The 24,477-nt window shown below is 35.8% G+C and overlaps 4 protein-coding genes across 4 annotated transcripts; all 4 read right to left on the reverse strand.

Annotated features, from left to right (window-relative positions):
* Positions 1-282: 282 nt before the first annotated feature.
* LOC129889791 (uncharacterized) lies at positions 283-3,609 on the reverse strand. Its single transcript, XM_055965241.1, has 3 exons — positions 3,299-3,609; positions 2,166-2,276; positions 283-897 (listed from the first exon to the last, which is right to left on the reverse strand). Exons 1-3 carry the CDS (start codon positions 3,413-3,415, stop codon positions 670-672), a joined length of 456 nt encoding a protein of 151 aa, XP_055821216.1. The 5' UTR covers positions 3,416-3,609; the 3' UTR covers positions 283-669.
* A 1,190-nt stretch (positions 3,610-4,799) lies between these two features.
* On the reverse strand, positions 4,800-7,609 carry LOC129889792 (bax inhibitor 1-like). The gene is made up of 6 exons (XM_055965243.1): positions 7,384-7,609; positions 6,500-6,643; positions 6,279-6,370; positions 5,466-5,652; positions 5,194-5,349; positions 4,800-5,086 (listed from the first exon to the last, which is right to left on the reverse strand). Exons 1-6 carry the CDS (start codon positions 7,498-7,500, stop codon positions 5,036-5,038), a joined length of 747 nt encoding a protein of 248 aa, XP_055821218.1. The 5' UTR covers positions 7,501-7,609; the 3' UTR covers positions 4,800-5,035.
* Positions 7,610-9,576: 1,967 nt separating this feature from the next.
* LOC129889793 (uncharacterized) lies at positions 9,577-16,406 on the reverse strand. The gene is made up of 15 exons (XM_055965244.1): positions 15,833-16,406; positions 15,679-15,740; positions 13,547-14,509; positions 13,387-13,453; positions 13,230-13,292; positions 12,365-12,428; positions 12,152-12,245; positions 11,980-12,063; positions 11,810-11,899; positions 11,683-11,710; positions 10,872-11,393; positions 10,742-10,803; positions 10,397-10,506; positions 10,225-10,312; positions 9,577-10,137 (listed from the first exon to the last, which is right to left on the reverse strand). The coding sequence occupies exons 1-15, from the start codon at positions 16,260-16,262 to the stop codon at positions 9,829-9,831; spliced, it is 3,036 nt and encodes a 1,011-aa protein (XP_055821219.1). The 5' UTR covers positions 16,263-16,406; the 3' UTR covers positions 9,577-9,828.
* Positions 16,407-17,136: 730 nt separating this feature from the next.
* On the reverse strand, positions 17,137-24,417 carry LOC129889794 (vesicle-associated protein 2-1). The gene is made up of 8 exons (XM_055965245.1): positions 24,179-24,417; positions 23,995-24,094; positions 21,461-21,531; positions 21,274-21,355; positions 20,232-20,341; positions 20,014-20,133; positions 18,146-18,220; positions 17,137-17,423 (listed from the first exon to the last, which is right to left on the reverse strand). Exons 2-8 carry the CDS (start codon positions 24,050-24,052, stop codon positions 17,289-17,291), a joined length of 651 nt encoding a protein of 216 aa, XP_055821220.1. The 5' UTR covers positions 24,053-24,094; positions 24,179-24,417; the 3' UTR covers positions 17,137-17,288.
* Between the last annotated feature and the right edge of the window lie 60 nt (positions 24,418-24,477).

Genomic DNA, 24,477 nt, shown 5'->3' on the forward strand with positions numbered 1-24,477 from the left:
AACTTTAATCAACAAGTTTGAACAATCTTCTTGGTGTTTTAACAAAAATTTATATTAAAGACTTGAGCTTTTCTCCAATTAACGGTCAGAGAGAGTCTATGCCTAGGAGATTATCAAAGGGCATTTAACCAAAGATGATTTCAATTAGAACAAACTAAAGCAATCTTCAGAATGAAACTAATCATCTGACTAAGCTGAAGCTGCATCCAAGATTGTTTTTACAGGAATACAACACACTTCAAAGCAGGGAACATAAAGCTTCCTACAGGAACAATGTAAACATCCACAATTAAAACTGGCATGGGTTATTGAAATGAATGACGAGACATGTAGGAACGGAGCTGCAAGGCTGTCTAAGGGTTTGAAACCCAGTAGCTTTGACCCAAACCTTGTATTTGTGGTTAAAAATCCACTTAAAATATGTATAAATAATTTATCAAGAATAAGTTGTCTTTTCTAGAATTCAGAACTCATAAAACTCTAAATCCTATCTCCGCCTCTGGTCTTTGGAGGCTTGTTATTCCTTAGTTACAAATTCATCCGATGCTTAGGACAGGACCTGATTCCTCTTTTCTTGCATTGTCAAAATAATGCCGTTTGGAGAAGCAAAGCTATATGAACTCTCACAGTACCAATTTCGCGAACAACTTAATACTCTACAAAATTATCTTACTTCTGATTGAGTGTTTCTGTAAATGTTTTCTCTTGGACATGTGTGTTTGTGTTTAGCATTTTCATATTTTTCTGTTTCTCTGCTTGAGCCATCTCAAGAAGTGCTTGCTTCTGCATGGCCTCCATCAGCTCATCTTTTCTTTTCTCATCTCCCTTAAGTTGCATTTTCACTACTTCCTCTGCTTGCTGGTCTAAAGGCTTGAAATAATCATTTATAGCAGTCTCCTGAAATATTCAACCATTACTCAATCATCAATCAACGAGGAAAATCATCAATAACACAGGAGGCACATACTATAAGTAGCAGAAAAGCCACGAGTTGGAGAAGATCGAAACCAGCCCTATTTTACATTCAGGACAATTAAGGTCCTCCTAACACCATGAGACAACAAGTGATTCAGACTTGAAAGATAGACGAATATGAATCCGGAGCAATATTGATTGACACTCATGAGCATTGGCTTATTTGCATGGCCTCTCCCCTTTTTCCTCCTCTATCCAGCTTTGGAGCTGTACATTCAACCTCAGAGTATCAAAGAACGGAGTGATCTAGGTCTAGAAAACATGTTTTCAACCCCATTCTGAGCCTGCCAGTTGAACAGGGAACTCCAAGGCAGATAAGTAAACATCGGCTCCAAGCTAAAGGGAAATTAACTTTGCCTGTGAAGATTACAGCTTTGACATAGGCATTGAATGAATTGACAGTCTTCAGAAAGAAAAGGGACGGCCAGGAGTCCACACTTTTTGAGAGGAGCGAATGTGTAGAAAAGGGAAAAAGGCACTATGGAGTGTAGACAACCAGAAAGTAGTCGAGGACTATCCTAAGTCTTACACTTCATGATGGCATTTAGATAGCTCTGCTCTATAGCCAGAGTAGAGTAACGGGGAAAGACTCAAGTACAGTTTAGCAATCAAAAGAACATTGGAACTAGGGAATCCAGCTGCCATTTCACTAGATACCAGAAAGATGGGGAGGAAAGTTCTATCCAGGGACGGCCAGGAGTCCACACTTTTTGAGAGGAGCGAATGTCTAGAAAAGGGAAAAAGGCACTATGGAGTGTAGACAACCAGAAAGAGAGAAGGATTTGCTGAGAAAGGAATAAAGAGAACAAACACACTTCTTTGTTTTGTTATAAGTGAAAATTTTGTCTAAAGGATTTATTACTGGAATTAACCACAACCAACTACTAAAAGAGATGGCAAAGAAGTTATAATAAACATGAGTCTAAGACAGAAGTAAATTGATATCTGTAGAGAAGTTGGCTCTTCTGATTCTCTACTGCAAACTGAAGCAAAAAGAACTATTACTCCTATATCACACTTTTATACCACACTCAATATAGAAAGCTATTCAAACATTTTAATCTAAAAAATGCACCATTGACAGTTTAACCATTTTTAAAGTGTTATAATCAGGACGATTAACGCGATTGCCAGCATGCTTCACAATCAAGAAATAATAGAAATAAGAATCAAGAAAATTCTGAGCTTACAGTATCTTCTAACTTCTTATTTAAAGCTTGCATCTCTTCTACCATGCGCCTAACTTCTGATAAAATCATCTGCTCAGGAATCTTCCTTACTGCTGCCTTTCTCTCTTCCGCCTGATCAGACACACAGTGATACAGAGACAGAAATTAGAAAAAGGGATTAGAACAAAAAGCATGGCACAAAAAACAATCTACCAACTAATATTCAAAGACTACAATTCCAATAAATCATCAAGGATTAGTCTAATTGCTAGCCATTGGGACCTATAGAGCTTCTTTTATACTTTCCAGGTGGGTGTATTGGGAACTGGAACATGGCCTAATCATCAGGGGCCACCCATTTCCTACTGAAATTAGAAGACATACCCAAGAAGCAAATCCAGGATTTTATAAAGTGGTGCAAAGTACAAATGCACACATTACTCTCTTTTTACGTGTATGGACTTAATAAGTATATACCTTTTGAAAATTTTCGACTGAAATCTAATTCAAATTGGAGAAAGTGGAGTCATCTGTACCCTCCGCCAAGCATGAAGATCTTCCACACACCACGTCACACACACACGAATAAAATAATGCTCAATAGAAAAGGAAGCTTATGATGGTGTATAAACTATGCCTCAATGAGGTCCTTTAACCCAACTACAGACTCTACATCTCTGTTGCTCGGACTTTCTAAAAATGATCCCTACCCGCATCAGACTAATTTTGGAGAATCCCACATGCACGCGTCACCATTTTTAAAGAGTCCGAGCAAAATAGCACACAATTTATTCTAGATTTATCTAAACAATAAACATACATTGGAACATACCCCAACAATATAACCACAAATCTCAGGGGGAAGGAATAAAGTAAAGATCCAATAGCTGCATTTGGTGATCTAAAATTGGATGTTCCAAGTGGCAAATAGAGCAAATTTAAAGCCTTAATATGCTATCAAGTAGTAAAATAAGACTAAAAAATTAAGAAGCCATATAATCCCAAAGTTAAATTTGAAAAATTGCCCTTTTTTCCAATTTAAGTCAATATTGACCAACTACTCTGATAAGGAAATGACGAAAAACAACAATAACTTTCAGATTAGTTTTCCAACCAGAAGAAAATTTGGCTTTAAAAGAATGAAGAAGAAGAACCTGTTGGAGACGCTGTTGAAGCTGTAATCGATAGGATCGAATTCTACGCTCTTCATAACCTGACAGAACCCTAATATAGAACATCGCTTTTCTCCCGAATTCCATAAGCTTCTTCATTTCCTTACTTTTTCTGATAACAGCGACACTAACACAATAGTCTTGAGTCCTCCTCCCTGGATTTAACTGCCACCGGGTCACTCCGGCCTGCTCCGCAAATATGATCCATTTCCATCCTTCTCTTTTTCATTTTCTTTTTTGTTTATGAGAAATAAAAACACACTCGTTTTACATCTTGTTTGGATGGTTATTAAATATTCTAGTGTACTACTTAATTTTTCTTATATTTTCTCATATCATATCATTTACATTATTACGTAACATTGAAAATTCATTTTGTGACATTATTATCTTAATATTTTATTCTCATTCTGGCCATGGATGGTTTCAGAAGAGGTAGGGGTAGGCCGAAGAAATATTGGGGAGAGGTGATCAGACAGGACATGGCGCATTTACGACTTACCGAGGACATGACCCTAGATAGGAGGGTGTGGAGGACACACATTAGGGTAGAAGGCTAGTACATAGTGGTTTTATTCTCCCTTATTCGTAGGCGTATTAACGCACTATCATTTCTTGCATTCTGATGTATGTTATTTATGGTATTTATGTTATTATCCAATAATAATATCTACTGTTTTTTGTGCTTTGATTATACTATTGTTTGGACCGTTTTCGTCATCTACTTATTTACTCTAATATTCTTGTCTGACCTTTTTCTATGCTTTTATTGAGCCGAGGGTCTATCGGAAACAGCCGTCCTACATTGGTAGGAGTCAGGTCTGCGTACACTCTACCCTCCCCAGACCCCACGATGTGGAATTTCACTGGGTTGTTGTTGTTGTTGTTATTATTTAATAATTCTATTTTATTTTTTACCGTACATTTTCATAATAACTTTACCCAATATACTACTTTTTTTATTAATTTATTATTCAAATTATAAATATATAATATTATATAACTATAAAAGACAATACAATCTATTCAAATATTATATTATAAAACAATCATCCAAACAGTGTTAAAGTCAAAACTGATGTGCTAATTCGAAATAATCAAAACGGTGTTTCATGAATTATCTATTGAGGATAGGTCAGCTTCCCCCCCCAATCTTTTGTAAAACAACTCATTATATAATCGGAATTTATTAATCTCCTTTTTTCAGTGATGAGACAGGAATTACAGCATATTTTTATAGGAACATATAATATAATTTCAAGTTGTAAGCGTCCAATTAAGCCATTTATACGTATAAATTTGAAGTTGAAATTTTATGACTTCAAACTCACTTCATCAATTATTAAGCTACAAACCGGTAGTGACTTGACTAGTAGACTCTGCTTTTTCTCACCTTATCACATTTTTCAGTCAATCTCTAGACTTGTGAGAAATATAGTATAAATATCTGATATCACAGAACGAATGAAATAGAGAAAGGAGATGAAAAGGAATCTGAAGTAACACCACGCAATATATCAATCACAAGGAACTTCTCTTATCAAATGCTAACCAGCTTCAAAAGATAAAATGGCTACATGTTCAATCGCAGCCATAATGGCATGTCACACAACATTGTATCACAACCTATGCTAAAGCTAGTGTCAAACTATTAACATGCTTGTTTCAGGTGTTATGAAAATCACACAGGTTGAGTTTCAGTAGCCTATAGAACCAAATCTAGTTTCTCCTCTTCTTCTTCTTCTCTTCCTTCTCAGATGCGTTCTTTAACTGCAAAAAAGGGAAACAAAAGTGTCAAATGGCCAAAACATAGAGAGATCAGGCACTTCATCCAGTAGGAAATTAATATAACCATAACAACTGAGATATCTCCTTACCATGATGATCAGAATCCGCACAAAAACAGCAACAAAATCTGTGAACAGGGTCAATGCGTGCTTGACATAATCCCTATCACCCCAGTGAGCCTTCTCAATAATTTCTTGGGTGTCAAAGACAATGTAGCCCACAAACACCAAGAGTCCGAAATACAACTGCCAAATAAAAGGTGGCAGTGTTAATGGAAGAACAAAATATTAGAGCAGAACAACTTACAAATTAAATGATGCTAACAATTGTAACTGCAGCACGCAGGAAACAATGCATATACCTCAAACTTGAAAACAGCCATGGAACCACCAAAAATGGAGGACGCAAAGTGCAACCAGAAGAGGAGGGAGACACCAGATGAAAGAAGGCCCCCAAGGTACAAGTACTCCCTGCGCCTTGCCAACATGGCAGCAGCTGAGAAGCAACCAAAAACCACAGCACAACCTACAAAAGCACCAAGCACAATGCTGCAATGGAAGAAAATTATCCATCAGAAAAGCCTCTCTCCAGGATGTTATAACATTAAAGATGATGTATACTCAAATTTAAATTATAAGAATTGCACAATTCAGCTTACTTATGCACTTAAAATAGAAGCAATACATACAAGGACGCAGAATTTCACAGGCTTACTACAAGAAAACAGTAATGAGAAATGCAGTTCTCAAGGATCAGGCTATCACCAACTGAATTAGGTTGGATTGAACCGTTCTTGAAAAAGGCGCTCGTTCATTTTACCCCCTTTGCAGAATTCAACTCCCCCAAGTAAATTAGGGCAAAATCTTGTGACTCTTTTGCATTTAAGATAAGGGAAAAACACAGTACACAAATGAAAGACCAAACAGGGAATGATGCATTCAAACATTGCAATTCAAATCAAGGAAATATAGAGACCCAACCTAATACCCTAAGACCACACAACAAAGTTGTTCCGCTTCCAACTCAAAAGCTGAAAATCCCAAAGCGGAAATAAGTTCAGAAAATCTGGGTTTCACACAGGCAGTTTAACATAGAACAAGACCGTCAAACTAACACAAGAAAACAGGAGCAATATTTTCAAACATGAACAATTACGATATGGAAGGAGACACACCTTGGATCGAAGTTAATGCCCAATTCAATCAGAGGACCAATTGAAGCGCCCTCAAAAAGTGCAGCTGCCATCAGAAGCGCCACCCTTTTTTGCTGCTCATCAGAATAACAAAAATTTAGTTAAAATTCAACAACCAACATAACCACAAAATTGCACAAGTAAAGAAGGCCCACGAAGTGTGACTGCTAAGGTTTGTAAGGGGCAGTTAAGTTGGTGAGTACCTCTTGATAGACAGGAGTTGACAGAAGCCACACCATACTTCCCATGCAAGCCAATGTTGTGAGGAGGCCACCGATATTCCAAAGAATGTGAAGGTAAGCCCCAGCAGCCGATGCCACTAAAGCACAACATAGTGTAAGGTATACCTGTAACCATGAAAGTAATCAAGATCAAGATGGGACATACAAGCCATAGTAAAACTCCATATACTAGAAAAACTGAACAAATAAAAAGATAAATGTGTACCAAATTATGCTACATTGATACAATTCAATGCAAAAAAAGAGTTCTTAAATTGACATGACTAAACAAAACTAATCAATCAAAACAGAGTTTTTGTTGATACATTCAACGGTGCAGCTCATTTTAACCTACGTTATTACATTCTTTTCACTTATCCAGCGATAAATTTATTTTCTTATGTATAAAATCTTTCTGATTAGTTGCCAAAGAAACGTTCAACATATTATCAAATTTTATTTAACTAGCTCATGATAGAATGAACTTTAAACCATGTGGTAAAGAAGAACTATACAACAAAACTTCAATTTAATTTGCTCCCTTTTCAAGGCAAAGGTAAGAATTAGGGCATCCACAAATTTCAAAGCAAAACTAAAAATTAGGGCAATTTTCAACGAAATAACAAAGAATCCGATAAGTTACGTAGCCACAGGACAAAACAATTTGATTCTTATCAGAGAAAACATTCCCAATTTCAACCGTCAAATTAGTGCAAATAACAAAACAATAATCGAACCGTAAGGGCTCTCAAATTTCAATAACCTATATACAAACCGCAATAAAACACAAAAAAGTTGATAATACCGTAAGAAATCTCAGATCTGTATCAAAATTAACAGAACAGAAGAAGAAAAAAAAGAGAGACCTGCTTGAGATGAGTTTGAACGAGAGGTGAGATCTGGCGGAAGTTTTTGAGAGAATCGTAGCTCCAGCGGTTGCGAGAGGCCGATTGCGAGTCGAAGAAAGATGTGAAACCCTCCATTTATTCTCTTTTGGAACTGAAACGAGCAAAGGATATTTTTCTCAAAGTTCACGTCTACACAATGTTTGCCAAGTCTTTACCTGTTAAGGGCGTTGAAAATGTGTTTATATAGTGCTGATTTTCGGATAATTCGTCGCTTCTCGAATTTACAGGAAATAATATGAATATTCCAGCGTCGTTTCCTGTAACTTTACATTTATACCCCTAACGTTTTGTTTTTTTTTTTAAAAAAAATCTTTACTCTTTTTTCACTTCTTTTTAACATATGGGATATTGAATTAAAATTAATGTTACCTTTTGCAAATACTACCAAATTACTATGTTTCTGAAGTCTTACCAAATAAATAAATCCGGTAAATTGCATATTAACGAGTAATTTTAGTAAGAAGTTATGTTTCTGAAGTCTAGCAAATAAATAAATCCGGTAAATTGCATATTAACAAATAATTTTAGTAAGAAGTTAATTAATTATCTACTTCTTTTGGTGATAAAAATTTTATTGGCTTTATAAACTTCTTTTAATCTCATAGAAGCTCCTAGTTACATTGTATGTCATTTGCTTTGTTTTTCAAAAAAATTGTACAAGAAAATTATAAGTGGATGATATCGTCTAAGATACAAAAAGAAATCGATTTATTCTGCATTAATTGATGGGAGTGATACAACATTTAGCATTCCACAAGCTAAACAAAATTACTATTCCCTCCATTTCATATTAAGTGAATTTTTGAGGAATTTTTTATAGATGTTGGAAACTTTTTCCATATTTGTCCTTTCATTTATTAAAGTTTTATATTTTTAAGAAGATAAATCACACTACTTGCAAAGTTATATTTATAATTTTATAAAAAATAATAATGAAAAATATGATTCAAATTATGTTCCTGAATGTTTTTCTTACCATGGGATTAACATTGACGTGAGGATAATGAAATTTGGAAGAGAGTAGTACTTTAATTTAATGTTTAAATACAGGGGCAATTAAGGAAATTATGGAGTCGTTGGATTCAGAACCAAATGTATAAGTATTACGTATGTGTTAAGTTATAAATTATCTTGACGACTTGATAGAATTGACCGGGGTGTGGCCGCCTCTACGTTTTCACGTATTTCAGCCAATTGAAAACTGCCATGTCATCAACAACACTATTCTCCATTTTAGGGTCGTTTAGTTTGATTAAAATAAGTTATCTGTTTACAAAAATACATTTTACTTTATTTAATTTTTTATATTTTTTTTACAAGTTTTAGTTATTTGATATTCATTTTAAAAATAAAATTTTTATCTTAAATATTTTTATGTGTGCATTTCTATAATGTCCATATGTATTTAAAAATAAAATTTTCTTTTTATTTAATTTAAAAATAGAATTATCATTATAAGTTTGTTAAAGTAAAAAAATATTTATGAGAAATCAAAATATAAATAAACAAAAAAATTAGTCATAAATTTATAAATAAAAATTATATTATAGTGTAATTTTTTAATAGAAAAAATATAAAAGATTATCATAAAAATAAGGAGTGAATGTCCAATCAAATACCAACTTAAGTACCATTATAATTTAATCTCATAATTATTTGGTGTTATTCTTCACCCCAAAAGACCCGATAGAGTCCAACTCAAAGAGCGTATTAAAAATAAGTCTACGAGTAAAAGTAAGCTTCCTAGAACCTTCAAAGAACAAAATGAACAAGGAGTACGATGGAAGGGGAGAGTCTCCCTCATTTATGCTTTCATAGTTGAATTATACCGGGAGGAGTCCTCTCACAAGTTTACTGCTTTCTAGTTATAGTTAGTCCTTTTTTGTATCGGGGATGAGTTAGCCGACCTTAATAGGTTAGCCGACTTATGAACCACCATAGGATCGGAGGTAAGGTTTATGTCCCCCTCCTTGTATTTTATTTTGATTATTTATGTTAAGACTTGGGGGTGTTGCTTAACCCCTGACTGTGCACGAGAGGTGGGAGCCTCGTGTAGGGTCTGTTCCCATAAAAAAAAAAAAAAAAAAAAGGAGTACGAAGAATCTGTTTGCCTTTTCTTGCAAGTAAACTGATGATGGTTCAAACTTCACATAATCACCTAAACCTGTAAAACGCTTTCATTCACTTCTTTGAATGACAACAATTGATTCCAGTCACAGTTTAAAAAGGCAGCAGAAAATAGCGCTGAGTTTCTATGAACTACTTATAGATACAAACATCAGTAAAGCATATGACTACACTAGATTCAAGAGTTGTTGAATGAATTACATTCATTGGTTAGCTATTTTTACATGAAAACTGGTAAACAGGAAGAAAAGCTTCAAAAAGCTACTTGTACCTTGTTTACAATACTACTCCGCATGACTGAGAATTTTCTGGTAGAGTAAGTGTAGATCCTAAGTGTTGGGACTCTTGGCTAAACCTTTGACGATGCAGCTTCTGCTTTCTCAACGTCTCGTGGCATGGAGCAAAGAAGTCATGCCAGAGGGCTTCCTCTGCACTAATCCTCAATCTTGGGTTTGATGTTAAACATTTGTCCACAAGATCAATAAGTGATTGTGGAATGCTCTCTAGAAAATCTGATTTTCGGGTGTTTCTTGAACACCACTCTCGTAATTTTACAGGCGATAGAGATTTTGTGTCAAATAAATCCTGTTGCATGGTAATGTACTATTCAGAACTATGCATGGAGCTGAATGAAGAAAAAACAGTTCAAGAAAACATTGGAACTATTAGTACCGTTGGAAATGAAGACTCTCGATTGTGTAGTTTGGCCACTTCCCACAAGTCTTCACTTCCTTTCAATTTCACTATTTCCTTTATGTTCCTAATTAGAAATATACAATGGTTAGCAAATTCCCAGAATCATCTATCTTGTTCAATGGCGATGAATACAGACAAAGATTCTTACTGTTCAGGATCTCCAGCAAATGGTGTTCGGCCAATAATGAAATAGAGTAGAGTGACTCCAGCTGACCAAATATCAAGTTTTGTACCTTGATGTACTGATCTGAATAGAACCTGTTAATGCACCCATCACAAGTCCTCTATCAGTGGAATAAGCAAAATATGATGATAATGGCCAGTGATTCTTTTTTAATTATGTATCAAAATATTCTGATATTTTATGATGATGATGTAAAATGACTGCCATATTTCAACTTAAAACAAAAGGCAGCATGAATGAATATATGGGCAACGGGCTAAATCAAAGGGGAGACGGAAATAAAGTTAACTAATTGCTATACTAACTAACCTCTGGAGCTCTGAAACCCTTAGTTCCAACACAGGGTCCTTCTCGCTTTTGATTCCGGTCCCCTGGAAACAGTGGGAAATTAAATTCAGGCCACAGTTCCAACCAAAAATAGTTACACAAAATAACAGACCTTTGCTTTTCAGTAAACCAGCACCACCAATGGCACTTCCAGATGAATGCAATGGCATTGGAGTTATGTAATACTTCTTTTCTACTTTTCCTGGAGTTGCAGCAACCCGCTTTCTCTTGGAAGTTGGACCGCTCATATCTGCATGGCTTGAACGTTGGCGTACTTCCTGCACTAGGTTAATCAGTTCCTTCCTACCAGTACATGGAAGGGGTTCTCTCAACCTTTCTGCTGATGGAGTCCTATTGCTTGTGGCATCCTTTGCTGAGGTAATCCCCGAACCATCAGCACCTTGACTTTTTCTAATACTCCTACATGCAATATCAGTGCCAACCTTTTCTTGGCCAGCCTTCCTTTTAAGGTTTTTGGATCTTATTGGAGACTTAACGCCTTTTGCTGCTTCCTCATTGATGCCTTCCTCAAGTTTTATAGTTGAGTCTCTTTTCTGTTTTATTGGAGGAAGAGACTTGGCAAGGGAAATATGATCACTATTAAAGCTAGTAGCATTGCTCGACTTTGTCTTGTCTGTGTATTATACATATGCAGTTCTTAGTGAACATTCAATTGCTAATGGACAAGAAAAGAGAAAATGATGAAGATTGAACTCGAAGTATTCAACATTATTGGGAGTTAAAACAGCCTGGGGTAACATTTGTTTAATAGTGATCTCAGGATAATGTTGCATTTTTGTCCATTTTTACTTAAAGATGTTTTCATTTTTCTGTTGAAGGGAAACTTTAAAGAATATTGTAATGGGAACTTGGAAGCACAAGAGACCTTTCAAGCAAAGGAAAACAGCACAGAGAGGAAGTACCTGATGTTCCATATTTTTGGTGCAGATCCTATGTAGCACATAGATAAAGGAAAATGTCAATTTGATTGTTCAAGTTCAACAACATAACAAGAAGGAATATTTCTACGAAGTTGGATAGCCCACTCACCAGGGCAAGGTTAAAGTCAATGAGGTAGCCTTTATCAACCTTTCTTGAAAAAAGAAAGTTTCCAGGTTTAACATCTCTGTGAACAATACCCTGCATGTAAGAAAATTAGAAGTTAGTTGTGTTAACAGGAAATCCATTCAGTTCATTTGCCTCTTTTCTGATACTCCTACCTGTTTGTGTAAACCAGCAAGTGCCCTGAACATGCAAAAGCCATACCACCGAAGTTGGGAAACAGTCATATCTCTTTTCAAAACCTTAAGTATGAACCATGACAGTAAACATGTTAAGATAACGACTAATATATTTTAAACCAGATAATCAAAAGATAAAAGAGAAATCAACCTCTGGTCTATCATGCTCGACATGCTCTAGAACAAGGCAGTCGGACTTTCCATTCTTGAATGATCCTTCATACTTAATGACACAGTTCCTTCCCCTGTCATAAAGCAAAGGTTTTAGAAGAGTTCCCATAGTACATATATAACTATAGATATAATATATGCAAATATTCATGTTGTATCCATGGTTCCTCAAAAAAATCTCCTACATCATTACCCAAAGCGCTCGAGCATCTTTAACTCATTATGGACATGTTGTATGTTAGCATTTGGGTGAGGACCTGCAAAGTCACAATCATCGTCTCAATTATATTGATCACCATAGAAGCATCAAAAATGGTCAGCAGTTGAGGGCCATACATGGATTTGTATCAGAGAAACTGAATGATGAAAAGATCATAGATACTCCATTTTACCATTTCTTTGATAATGAAACAACTTTTCAGCACGGCAACAATGCACAAGAGTTTAAACAATGCCTCAAAACCGATACAGAGATATAAATAGCAAAATTCAGTGCCACAAAGAAATCATGTACTCCCTCTGTCCCAATTCATATGACACTTTTCTTTTTAGTCAGTTCCATAAAGAATGACACTTTTTCTTATTTGGCAAGCATTTAATGACCCCATCAACATTTTACCCATGTTGGGTCCCACTTGTTTGGCAAAAAAGTTCATAAAGATGTAATTCTCTATCTAAAACTTCATTTATTTTAACGATAATTTTGGAACATAGCGAAGTCTTCCATATTTCTTAAACTTTGTGTCCAATCAAACTACATCACATAAATTGGGATAGAGGGAGTAATAAAGAAGACAGAATGCCTCAAATCTTTTGATGCACCATCAACCTATACTACAATATGTTCTCACTTTGACCTTGCTCAATAAGGTTAGCGAGTATCGACCTACGCCTTTCACAGATATATCATGGAAGATAACTAGTCAAGTTCAACAATATGGAAGAATGATAACAGCATTCAACTGCTAAAGGATCCCCAAATAATCATATGATCAGATATAGCAAATCAAAGAAATTAAATTTAATATAATAAGCAAGTGTTTGTGTGTGCATCATACATTTAATTGCAAATTTCACTTCATCACTCTTTCTCCTTGCCCTGTACACCGTCCCATAACCACCTGCAAATAGTCATCAGGATTGTTAAAGCTGTAATCTGATAAAAACTTCGGAACAATCATTGCTACAGATTGAAAGCCAGTCAAAGGTAAATACCTGAACCCTCTTCTTCCTCCACAATGTAAGACTCAAACTTAGGCAATTGATTTTGCTCTGATTGATTCTATAAAACAAGCATCTTGAAGTTTACATCATGATTTTATAGCAGTAAACTTACCAAATACAAGTCAGAATAAAATGATGCACTGGAGCTTACTTTTGCAGAGTTACATATGAAATTCTCCACATTTTCTTTTGGATTTTCCTTCCTCTCTTTGATGCCCATACCCAAGTCATAGTTCTGTTTGTGCTTCAGCTTCACAGGGATTGACTTTGCGTCTCTTCTGAGTTGCTCTTTTTTGAGAAGCAGACTGGCAGCATTATGATCCTTTGGTGCCTTGGAATTCTTCAGCTCCCCGTGATCTAATACATCCCTCTGAAGGGATTTTGAATTGGGGAATGACTTTCCCAGCTGCTTCTGACCAAATGATTGTGCGCACGTTAAGATGGCATGGCTCTGCAGAAGTGAAGTCCTGCGTTCCTTGGTAGCATTCTCTGCAGGCAAATCATCTTGAGGTGATACGAAAGCCTTTGTCGGATGAGTCTCAGTACAGTTAACGTTTCTATTACTAACAGGACCAAAAGCTGGTTCTTCTTTGTTGCCTTCAACTAAATTTTCCTTTTGAGTCATCCTTTCAAGGTTGTGGACAGAAGCATCAGCTGCAGATGGCAAAATTTCCATTTCTTTGTCCACTATAGTACATAAATCTATGCAAGAGTTTATTTTCTTTTCTGTAGTACCAACCATATCAGAAGCTGTACAGGTGGATGTGGTTTCCAATGAACTGGCAGGGTCTGGATTTAACTGAAGCATGGAACCTGTGGTACGTTCAACTGTCGTTGATCTAGGGGAACTGAACAGGCTATGAGTAGGAACTTTAGATTTACAAATAGGTATATGTACAAAATTTGCTTCATTACTGTTCTCTCCCGTCTCTAACTTGTTTTTGCATTCATATTCAATACTCTTAATTCCAGAACTTGATGGTCTGGCACTACCATCAATTATCCAAGAGGTTCTGAACATTTCATAAAATCCATTGAAATTGCAAGCCAATGGCAATGGTATTCTTGTCAATTGGTTCATGCCACACCTCAAATTGTTATTGGGGAGATATGCCTGTACCAGCAATTTTAGAGACAACAAAGATGAATATTTTGAACTCAAACATAAAAGTGGAACAAAACAATACATTCAAATGAAGGCCAATTACGAAGAATATTCATAGAGATGGTGAGGCAAATCAAGATTACCTTCCAAAATCCCCAGATCTCCCTAGGTCTATAGGGCATTATAGACAGAAAATTCAGAGAAGACTAATGTGTCATATTATCTAACAAGCCTTAGTGATCTTCCATGTATGTTATTTGATCCTAATTCAAGTTCTATTAGAAAATTTTGCATTCATATGAATGATTTCTCCTCATCTTTTGAATCAATAGCCATCTGAAATCATGAATTAAGAAGGGGATTCTCACTGCATTATCCCTTACCTGTGAAGTGTGAGCTATTTAAAAGTAAAAGCAATTAGAGAATAGAGAATTTTGATAATTTATATTAGGATTGTAATACACCCTCTAATTCTTCTCTTGGGCTAAAACATGTGAAAAATATCCTGTTGATTGGAAGCAATGATTCTCAAACTCAAAACCTGTCTACTTTTGGTGTATAAACAATGTCATCCAAAAGCTTAAACAATTAGGAAATAAGAAGAAAAAAAAACTATAGGAAATAAACACTTCTATTTATACATATTAGGTCTCTTGCATTATTAATTAATAGCTCAAGTGAACATCTATTCCATGTAATTTAAGTCATATAGTAATAGAAGTTTCTAATAATCCATTCTCGTATTGATTCGTATATGCTATGAAGCATGGGAACTTCATGAAGAGCTACAATTGACTATTAATGCCCCCAAAAGGGAAAAACTATCCTAACCTTACAGTCTTTAAGTCTATATTACCTGAGATCTAAGATAGGGCCTTAATAGCCCAAACATTGAGTCTGCCTCTGCTATGCGTCAGATCTAATCCTATTCTGCTCAACGCAAACTTAATAGACAAATCTCTTTATTCCAAGACTGGACACTTCTAATGTATTCAAGTTTAGAAAACATTGACATTTTATATCCGCATTTTAACAAGCTCATTTACATATTTCTCATCTCATTTGACTGTCAATGCTAATTCTAAAAGGTTTGACTAAATATCAGCAAGGAGTACACCTTAACTAACTACACAGGCTCACAACTTTTCAAATTAAAAGATGAAAAGCTCCAAGGTTACCTGTCCAAAAATCCTCCGTGACATCGGAGGCAAAGGCATCATCACTTGATTTCTTCCCTTACCTGAAAAAAACAAACAAAATACTCAAGTTGAACTCCATAATCATAACATATGGATCAAAAAGAAATTTAAAACTGGACATAAGGTGTCCTACCATCAAAATTGTTGAAAAACCCTCTTTTATTAACCATTTGTGAATAGTCAAACTTCGATTCAGCTCTCTTCCTTTTCCTATAATATGTCCTAGTTATACACTCCCTCTGTCCTCTATTCCGGAGATCCCGAAACTCTAGCTGAGGTACAAAAGCCGGAACCGCATCCGCATTCGCGAAGAATTTAACGGTTGATGTGAATCCAATGGAAGAAAACGTGACGAAGTAATTGCTCGTCAAATGGAGAGGAGAATTAGGAATCGAACAGAGAAATACGATGAACTCCGGCGAAGCAGAAAATAACTTGCATTTGGATGAAAGCTCCGATGGCTGAGCTGGTCGTCCTGTTGATAATAGAAGAGAGAAAATGTGCCATGCTTTATGTATGTCGGAAATGGCCGTGTCGGAGAATGAGGTTAGTTGAAGTTCCATTGATTTTCAGATCTGAAAATACATGTGGATTTTGCTTGCAGAGAAATGAGAGAAAGTGAAAAATTGAGTTGAAGAGATGAGTGAATTAGAGGGAGAGAGAGGAGCGGGAAAATGATTCGCTGTAGGGTTTCATAATCCCGCCAATTTGTTTTATCGGAAATTGAAAAGATTAAAAAAAAATGTCAAATAGAAGTAGAATTTAAATTTCTAAATCTCTATTGAGCAAACTGAAAATAGTACCAAAAAAGTCTACCTATAATCTAAAATTTTATAAGTTAGTTCAAACGGTAGACACAGTTCAATATTTTGTCGTAAGATGGAGAAACATATGAACTAACATTAGACTCGAATCTAATGATTTTGGAGGATATTCATGATTGCCTGCAGACGGAGGCTGGATTAGATTCCAGGTCCCAACCACTCAACCATGCCCTTGCGGGCAACCTTTAAAGACAAAATTTAAATAATATCATAAAAAAAGGGACATTTGTGTAAATCAATGAATAGCTCTTTTTTGGGTATCATTTAAATTTTATCCCGATTTTTAAAAATTGTGTAGATAAGCTGTAGTTTTTTTTGACAAAGAGTGCTTAACAATAGTATATGATTTTTCATCATCATATTATCATAATTTTATTGTCTTAACTGCTGTAGGAAATAGTGCATCATGTTCCTGATCTTGTTTGTAAACTATTAAGTACTTCTTGAAGTGTGATGTTGAAGTTTTGATTCTGTTTAGCTTCAATTTTTACTGGAACATGGTTTTTCCTACTATGGTTTAATGGTCAATTTTTATTCTGGTACAGTGGCACATGCGACAGGCGAAACGCTGCTAATTTTCAAGAAAAAGAGGAAACATATATGAACTGAAAAATGGTGAGAACGAATACAGGGAATCATATATCATCAAAATGATCAATTTACAGAGAAAGAACAGAGCCAGCGAGCTCTCCAGTTCACCAACACTAGAAAATTTTACAGTAAACTAAAAGAATAACTGTGATTCCACAAACGAGGGGACTTGAGCTATTCTGTAGAAGGTGAAGACATCAACAGCGTAAACAGAAACCCAGCCACTAATCCAATGAGTCCCACCAGAAGTGCAAACTTTAGAGAAAAGCCTGCATCACTTCTCCGCCTTTTTTGTCGTTTCAGTACTTCCTGCAGTTCAGTGAGGCAACATATATGAAAGCAATGGCTAACTATACGAAAGGAGATGCATGGAAGATGATAGAACTTAAGTTCCAAAATCAAATAACACTTATCGAGAAATGATTAGTCTTAGATTCAGATACACAAGAAACATCTGAAGGTAAGATTATTATTGTTGATCTACAGCTATCTTCTTCTCGTGCTTCTTTTTTTTTCATTAAGTTGAGTATAGTTTAATTTCATTTGCGACCAGATAATTATACGTCCAAAGCTTTCATTACATAATCCCTGTCTGCTTCAAATAAAGCAACGTGAGTCTAATCAAGTTGCTACTCCTCCTTCCCATGTGAAAGGGTAATTTCAAATCTTTCCTTCTGTTTTTGGTTCCCAGAACTATCCTGTCTTTTGGCCTTATCTAATGACTGTGTATAAGGACCCAAAATTATAATGAATTAATAGCAAGTCAAATACATCACATGCAATTTATCTTCTGCAGCTTTTCGTGTATCAACCTATGTTGCTCGGACGCTTCAAAAATTCAACGGGGTGAGGCATCGAAAGTAAAGAGTCCGCACAGCTTAGGTATCAACTAGGATTAATCTGATCAGATCTATATATTGAGCAATATTTATGTACTAATATATGGTACTATTAATTTGGACCAGCATATATTCTTACATGAAAGTAATTGTCACAACCAAACAAATAGAAAAATATGTAAGTACACTAACCAGTTCCTCTTGCAGCTGCTGTGTTTGTCGGAAAACTGCATCCCTTTCATCTCTGGCACGCTGCACTGCTTGACTCTATACCATCAAAGAGAAAGCATATAGTACAATATCAAACTTGGGACAACGATAAAATTCTGCATCTCATGCATAAACTTGGAGATGGTGATTGCATTTAAATCTTTTGTGCATACATGATGTGCAAGACTGACTAAAAGTTTTAATTGGCCAACATAAGCCTCAATTCGATTAAAGCTAAAACCTATCTAAAGTTGCAAAATATTTCTTTGTCCGGAATATCAATTACGGAGCTTTATCCACTATGTCATGTCAGTAACGAAAGCTTAAACTGAGAATACTTCATCCATGATTTGACCAAATTCTATATCTAGAGTTGCAGTTCTCTTTTTTCAAGATTGAGAAGTAGAACCATCTGTTTTTGAAAAGTTTCATCTGGCATCAAGTGTGGGATACAAGGCAACGTGGCTCTGAAAAACTACTCCAAGATGGTACATGTCCCGTGATTTGACCAGGGCTTATGGGGATGGCCTAGAAGATCAAAGGGCATGTTGAATTTCAAGTGACTGATGGGCTTAGGCAACTTCCTTCTAAGAAATTCCGTTTAAGAATATAAGCCTTAGCAATTGTTCATTTGTTCAAATTTAGTCTTACATGGGCATCTCCATATGAGGTCTCAATTTTCTCAAGTAGTTCCTGAGGAGCAAGAAGAAAGAGTGTCTCCACCAAGGAAAGAAGTGGTCAGAATCACGTTTTTGCAAAGACCATCCTTGACATCCTAATTATCAAGTAAAACTTACACAACACTATTTGCTCCATCAGGTTCCACAAAGTTCTTTTATCCATGTTCTTCCTCAAGAGAGGAAAATATCATCGACACAAACAGCTATTTAAATAATAAAAGTTCTCGTATCTTCTATTTCTTAATGGTGAAATGTTTCTTCTTAGAATTTGTTATAAGCAAAAAAAAATATACACAATTTTCCATCTAGGAAGGAGAAGCAAAGTGAGATGGTACATATCTGTTCTTCCATGATCATTTTATCCTCAAAAGGCAGAACAATAAGTGTAGTTCGTCCTCTCTCAATTTTCTTTTTGTTTTCACCAGTTTCGTCAGGAAAATCTCTTAAACCCTCCCATCACAAAGACAAACAAAAGCAACCACATAAAGCACCTAACCACTGTTGCAAACCCATTATCTAGAAAAGCCTAACATTAAGGGGTCATTTGGTAGCTCGATAAGAAACAAGTTGTCCGTGTATTAATTTTTGTGTAACTTATACGACGTTTGATAGGTAGATAGAAAATCAGTTATTCATGTATAAATTAATACGACGTATGGTTGACAATTTAGAAACCCACATAACTAATACATGTATAAGTTATGAGGGAATATGTGTATTATTTTATGCAGGATAGAAGATGGAATAACTAATACATAAATGATTAATACCTGCATAAAATACTATATAGATTCACTCATAATTAAACCCTACATTACTAATACCGATATAATTCTAACCAGCTACCAAACGACCCCTTAAAATGAGTATGCACAGAAAACCAGTGGAAAGACTACTTGCATTATGAAATCTAGCAACACGTGACTCTTATATAGAGGAAAAGAAAAAGGGAAAAAACAAAGACTGACAAGTTATAATGACTAAAACTTGTTCAAAATCTCCAGACATTATTAGAGAAACTTGAGGCCAGTTTTCTTAAAAACCTCACGTGCAAATATACATTTCAGTCACCAATCATTATATCCTCAGAAATCGAGTAGCATGACTTTTGGAAGAAGAAAGTAAGGACTTGGGATCTAAATTAGACTATGAGCTGAATTTAGAACTTACAGAGTTGACATCAGAACTTTGTTTAAACGCATCTTCAGAATGTCCCGGAGATGAGTGAGGAGAGATGTAAACAACCCTAAGCTTGCACTCTTCTACATTTCTTCCACTATCCTTATTAAACTGGATTAAGAAATAGTAGTCAATAGCATAGAGTGAAAATAAGAAGATAACAAACATTTTCTCTTCAATCATAATACAGAATTCCATCAAATTCTTACCGTATCTGGAGGAAGTTCATCAGCATCACTATTCACAATGGTGCTCTGTAAGAGGAACTTGTCCTTGCATTGCATGTCCGGGGGATACTCCTTTTGAGCTTGAAGGGTGACTGGAGACATTATTAAGTTAAGAACAATATAGGATGCAACCGATCATTAAAAGGATATCACTTTCTTTTATTGATAAGTGAAAACATAAAAGGATGTCAATGTCAGGATGGAACAACAAATTGCATGGACAACTGAGATGTTACAAGAAGAAAATATTGAGAACAATGAAGTGCACCTAAATGGATATCTAACTGCATAGGCCTCCTATTAATAAAAAGAGACATCACATAGGATTTCAACATCACAGATTACAAATGGCCAAGTTGCAGAAATATTTATCACAGAATACTTGTTCTCTTGGATTATTTTAGTATATGATTAGTCTAATATCCCTGTTGCTAGATTCTCATCATATATGAAGGATGCATTGCATCATTGCAAATGGCGGATCTAGGATTTGAAGTTTATGGCATCCTACAGAGACCTCAAGTTAATATACAATAATATCTGGGTTCACACTCAATTTTCAAAATACAGGGTTTGAGCAACAGCTACTGGGTTCACGTGAACCCATAGGTTGAAGGCTAGATCCGCCCCAGATTGCAATCAAAAAGGTAGCATCTGCCATGCAATCAATCCAACAAAAATGAAAATTGTGCTGTGCACGAGACAATACACTGTAAGTCATTGAAGTAATTCCTAGTCATAACTCTGAAAGATAAATATATCCTACCTAAGTGTGAATATATAATCAGCAAAAAGGAGTAAACTGATCCAAGCCAATATTTGAACATTATAAACACTCATTTGCAATATACAATGATATGAATAAATGCTGCTTTACTATATTTTCTGGCTAACGGTGAAACTAGTGTAAAGAAACTTTTGTGCAGGATATGTTTGCAAGAATATTCTTCTACTACATTCGAAGCTAACTGTGATATAAAAGATTTCAGTGCTTCTAATAGAACTTTAAGATTCAGAGTGGCACCTCGTATAAAACATGAATCCCAGGGATGTATGACACCCGTGTTTGGCCGAACAAAGTACTTTTTAGGAGAAGTAGTTTTCACCTAACAATGAAAATAAAACATGATGTATCTAGATATGAGTTGTAATAGTCATTAAAAATGTGATAAAGCAGCTGTGAGATTTTGACAAATTCAGATAAAGCATACCTTGAAAGCAACATAATGCTCTGTGCTGTTTGTAACTTTAAGATCAGAGTAGCTTTGTTTCTCCCGCTCAACTAACACAGGAAAGCCAAGTGATACGTATGATAGTGTATGCTACAAAAAGTACCAATAAAAGGCCTCTGACCTACAAGCCTCAAACAAGGAAGAAAAGAAACAACTCCTTCACGCAACCCAAAGAACTAACTGAAGACAAAAAAATCACAAAATCATGTAAAGTACAAAGATCTCAATCATGTTGCCGGTTTAGATGTGCTACTACTGATATGCTCCGCTGCATAAGAACATTATTATTTTTAAGTTGGAAAACGAACACTACTAAGATATTACATGTGTGAATGTGCTCTAGAGTCCTCCAATCACTTATTTATACATTGCAGCAAGACATGGTAAGTCTGATATTTATTCCTCACTCTTTATGGAGTGCAGTGGATTATGCCTAAATACTAAAGGAGACCTTTCAGAGCTGGGAGGGGTACAAAGAAAAGAAGGAACTCAAAATGTGGATATCCCTTAGTTATTCTCTGAACTGTTTGGTTGAAGAGGACCTAAAGATGTTTTGGAAACAAAGCAAAACCAACTTTTTGTCTAAAATTCAGACGCCCTCATTCATTAAGCTTTTGATGTAAATTGAAAAATGTAACTGACTTTGATTTAATCCTGTAGATATTTTGGAGCATCTATTTGGTACTATGATTAATTAAATTATCTTTCTTACTGAAAATATATATAGAAAGGATTCATATAGCTGATCTAACTTAGTGAGATACTTAGCTCTCAAATTATATCAACAGCTCTGAAATTTTATAATTCACAAGTCGATTTTCTACTAGCGCCAAGTTTTTAGCTTCCATGTTTGACACATACAATTACAGAAAAACATGTCTTAGTTTTCCTTCTTATTTTTTTGTGATGATGGCGTCCGCTAACTAGAGTGTACCTCAATTATTCCACTGGTATGTGCTACCTTCCACTACCAAGTACCTCTGTCCATCCAAATTTAGGCAGATGGGAAGTATTATGTCTTATAGTTTAACTCAGTTATACTGATTAATCTCTCATAGTTACTCACCCCAATATAAATTGATACACAACCACTCTTTTGACTCCATTAAATTCAAAATTAAGCTCACATTTTGCACAAAGAAATCAAAACAACAACATACCCAGTGAAATCCCACTAGGTGGGGTTTGGGGAAGGTAGAGTGTACGCAGACCTTACCACTACTTCATGAAAGTAGAGAAGTTGTGTCTGAAAAACCATCGGATCAAGTGCATCAACCGAGTAATAAAAGAAGAAAACCATGAAGAAAGCATAACAGTAAATACAGCAATAGAGTGAAGTCTACAAGAAAGAATCTAGTGTACGACTATTACTACAAACACTAACAAGCCTAAGCATGATACCCTTTTAACCTTACTAACCTTCTACCCTAATACGTAATCTCAATTCCTTTTTATCTAAAGTCGTCTCCTCGGTAATATGAAGTTGCACCATTAACTGCCTAATCACCTCTTCCAAATACTTTTCCGGCCTACCTCTATCCCTCCGCACACCCTGTACAACCAGCTTCTCGCATCTCCTCACTGGGGCGTCGGTGCACCTCCTCTGCACATGCCCAAACCATCTTCGTTGCGCTTCCCTCATCTTGTCCCCCACAGAGGTCACTACCACCTTCTTCTGAATAACCTCATTTCTAATCATGTCATTCCTAGTATGCCCACACATCCATCTCAACGTCTTCATCTCTGCAACATGCATCTTCTGAACATATAAGTTCTTGACTGGTCAGCCCTCACCCAATACAACAAGGACGTTCCAACCACCACTCTATAAAACTTACCTTTAAGTTTAGGTGGTACCTTCTTAACACACAAGACTCCAGATGCAAGCCTCCATTTCATCCCTGCTGCCTCAATGTGATGTGTGATAACATCGTCAATGTCACCACTGTCCTAGATTACGGACCCAAGATATTTAAAACTCTCTCTCTCTCTCTGAGGAATATTCTGCGTAGCGAGCCTTTGCACAAAGAAATCGAGGAACAAAAACATTTAATAACAAAACCTTACATGAAATCCTTTTAAACTTCGCCCATAAAGTCACTCTCGTCTTTTTATTTTTTTTCTCCTTTTTGACGGGTAGTCACTCGTCTCTTAAACCCTCTTCCCGTGTCCAGCCCCTACCTCTCAAGTCTCAACCACGAGATAAGTTTAAAAACAGATCCGATCAGGATGTGAGCAGCTCATCTATTATTTCCTCAAAACAATTTCACCACAAAGCTCATAATTTTAAGACAAAATTCACATACATTAGTCTGTAAGTGCTTAATAGAACAACACTTTTCCGCCCTGCCTATGGCCCTCTTCATATATAGGTAAAACTCATATTTACATGCCATTCTATTTTCTTCATTACGACACCTCAATAACATTTGCTTGCAGTTAACCAAATCAAAATTACAACTTTCCTCATCACAAGAAATCCAATTAAAACAAAAAATCAGAGAGAGAGTTACATTGGAATTTGAGCTCTTCGGGACTAACATATATCAACTGGTTGTTAGCACCAGTCATGGTTACGATCGAACCTCAAAGTTATCAGCAGCTATCAAAAACCTAAAAGATAGACAAACCCTAGGTCACACAAAATGCATCTAATAGTAATGCTGTTTGAAATCAAATAGGAAAAGAAATAAATACCTTTCACCGGTAAGATCTCAGTAGCTTTACGGCGAGAAAGAGGAAAATTGAATATTTGTGTTATGAAGGTTTCTTATACAGCGAGGGTAGTGGGTATCAAATATCAATCAATCAATACTAACGAGGAAAGGCCAAGAGAGGGACGTGGTGGAAATGATGGCACGACACATGGCCTAACTGTTACGAAGCTGACGTCCGATTCAAAAGCGAATGTTAGTACTCCTTCCTCTTTTTCATTTTTCATTTTTAAGCTTAATACATAAATATATATCAGTTAACTTGGCCTACATTCTTCTCAA

The sequence above is a fragment of the Solanum dulcamara genome, chromosome 5, assembly GCF_947179165.1.
Source record: "Solanum dulcamara chromosome 5, daSolDulc1.2, whole genome shotgun sequence".
In the NCBI taxonomy this organism is placed as follows: Eukaryota; Viridiplantae; Streptophyta; class Magnoliopsida; order Solanales; family Solanaceae; genus Solanum; species Solanum dulcamara.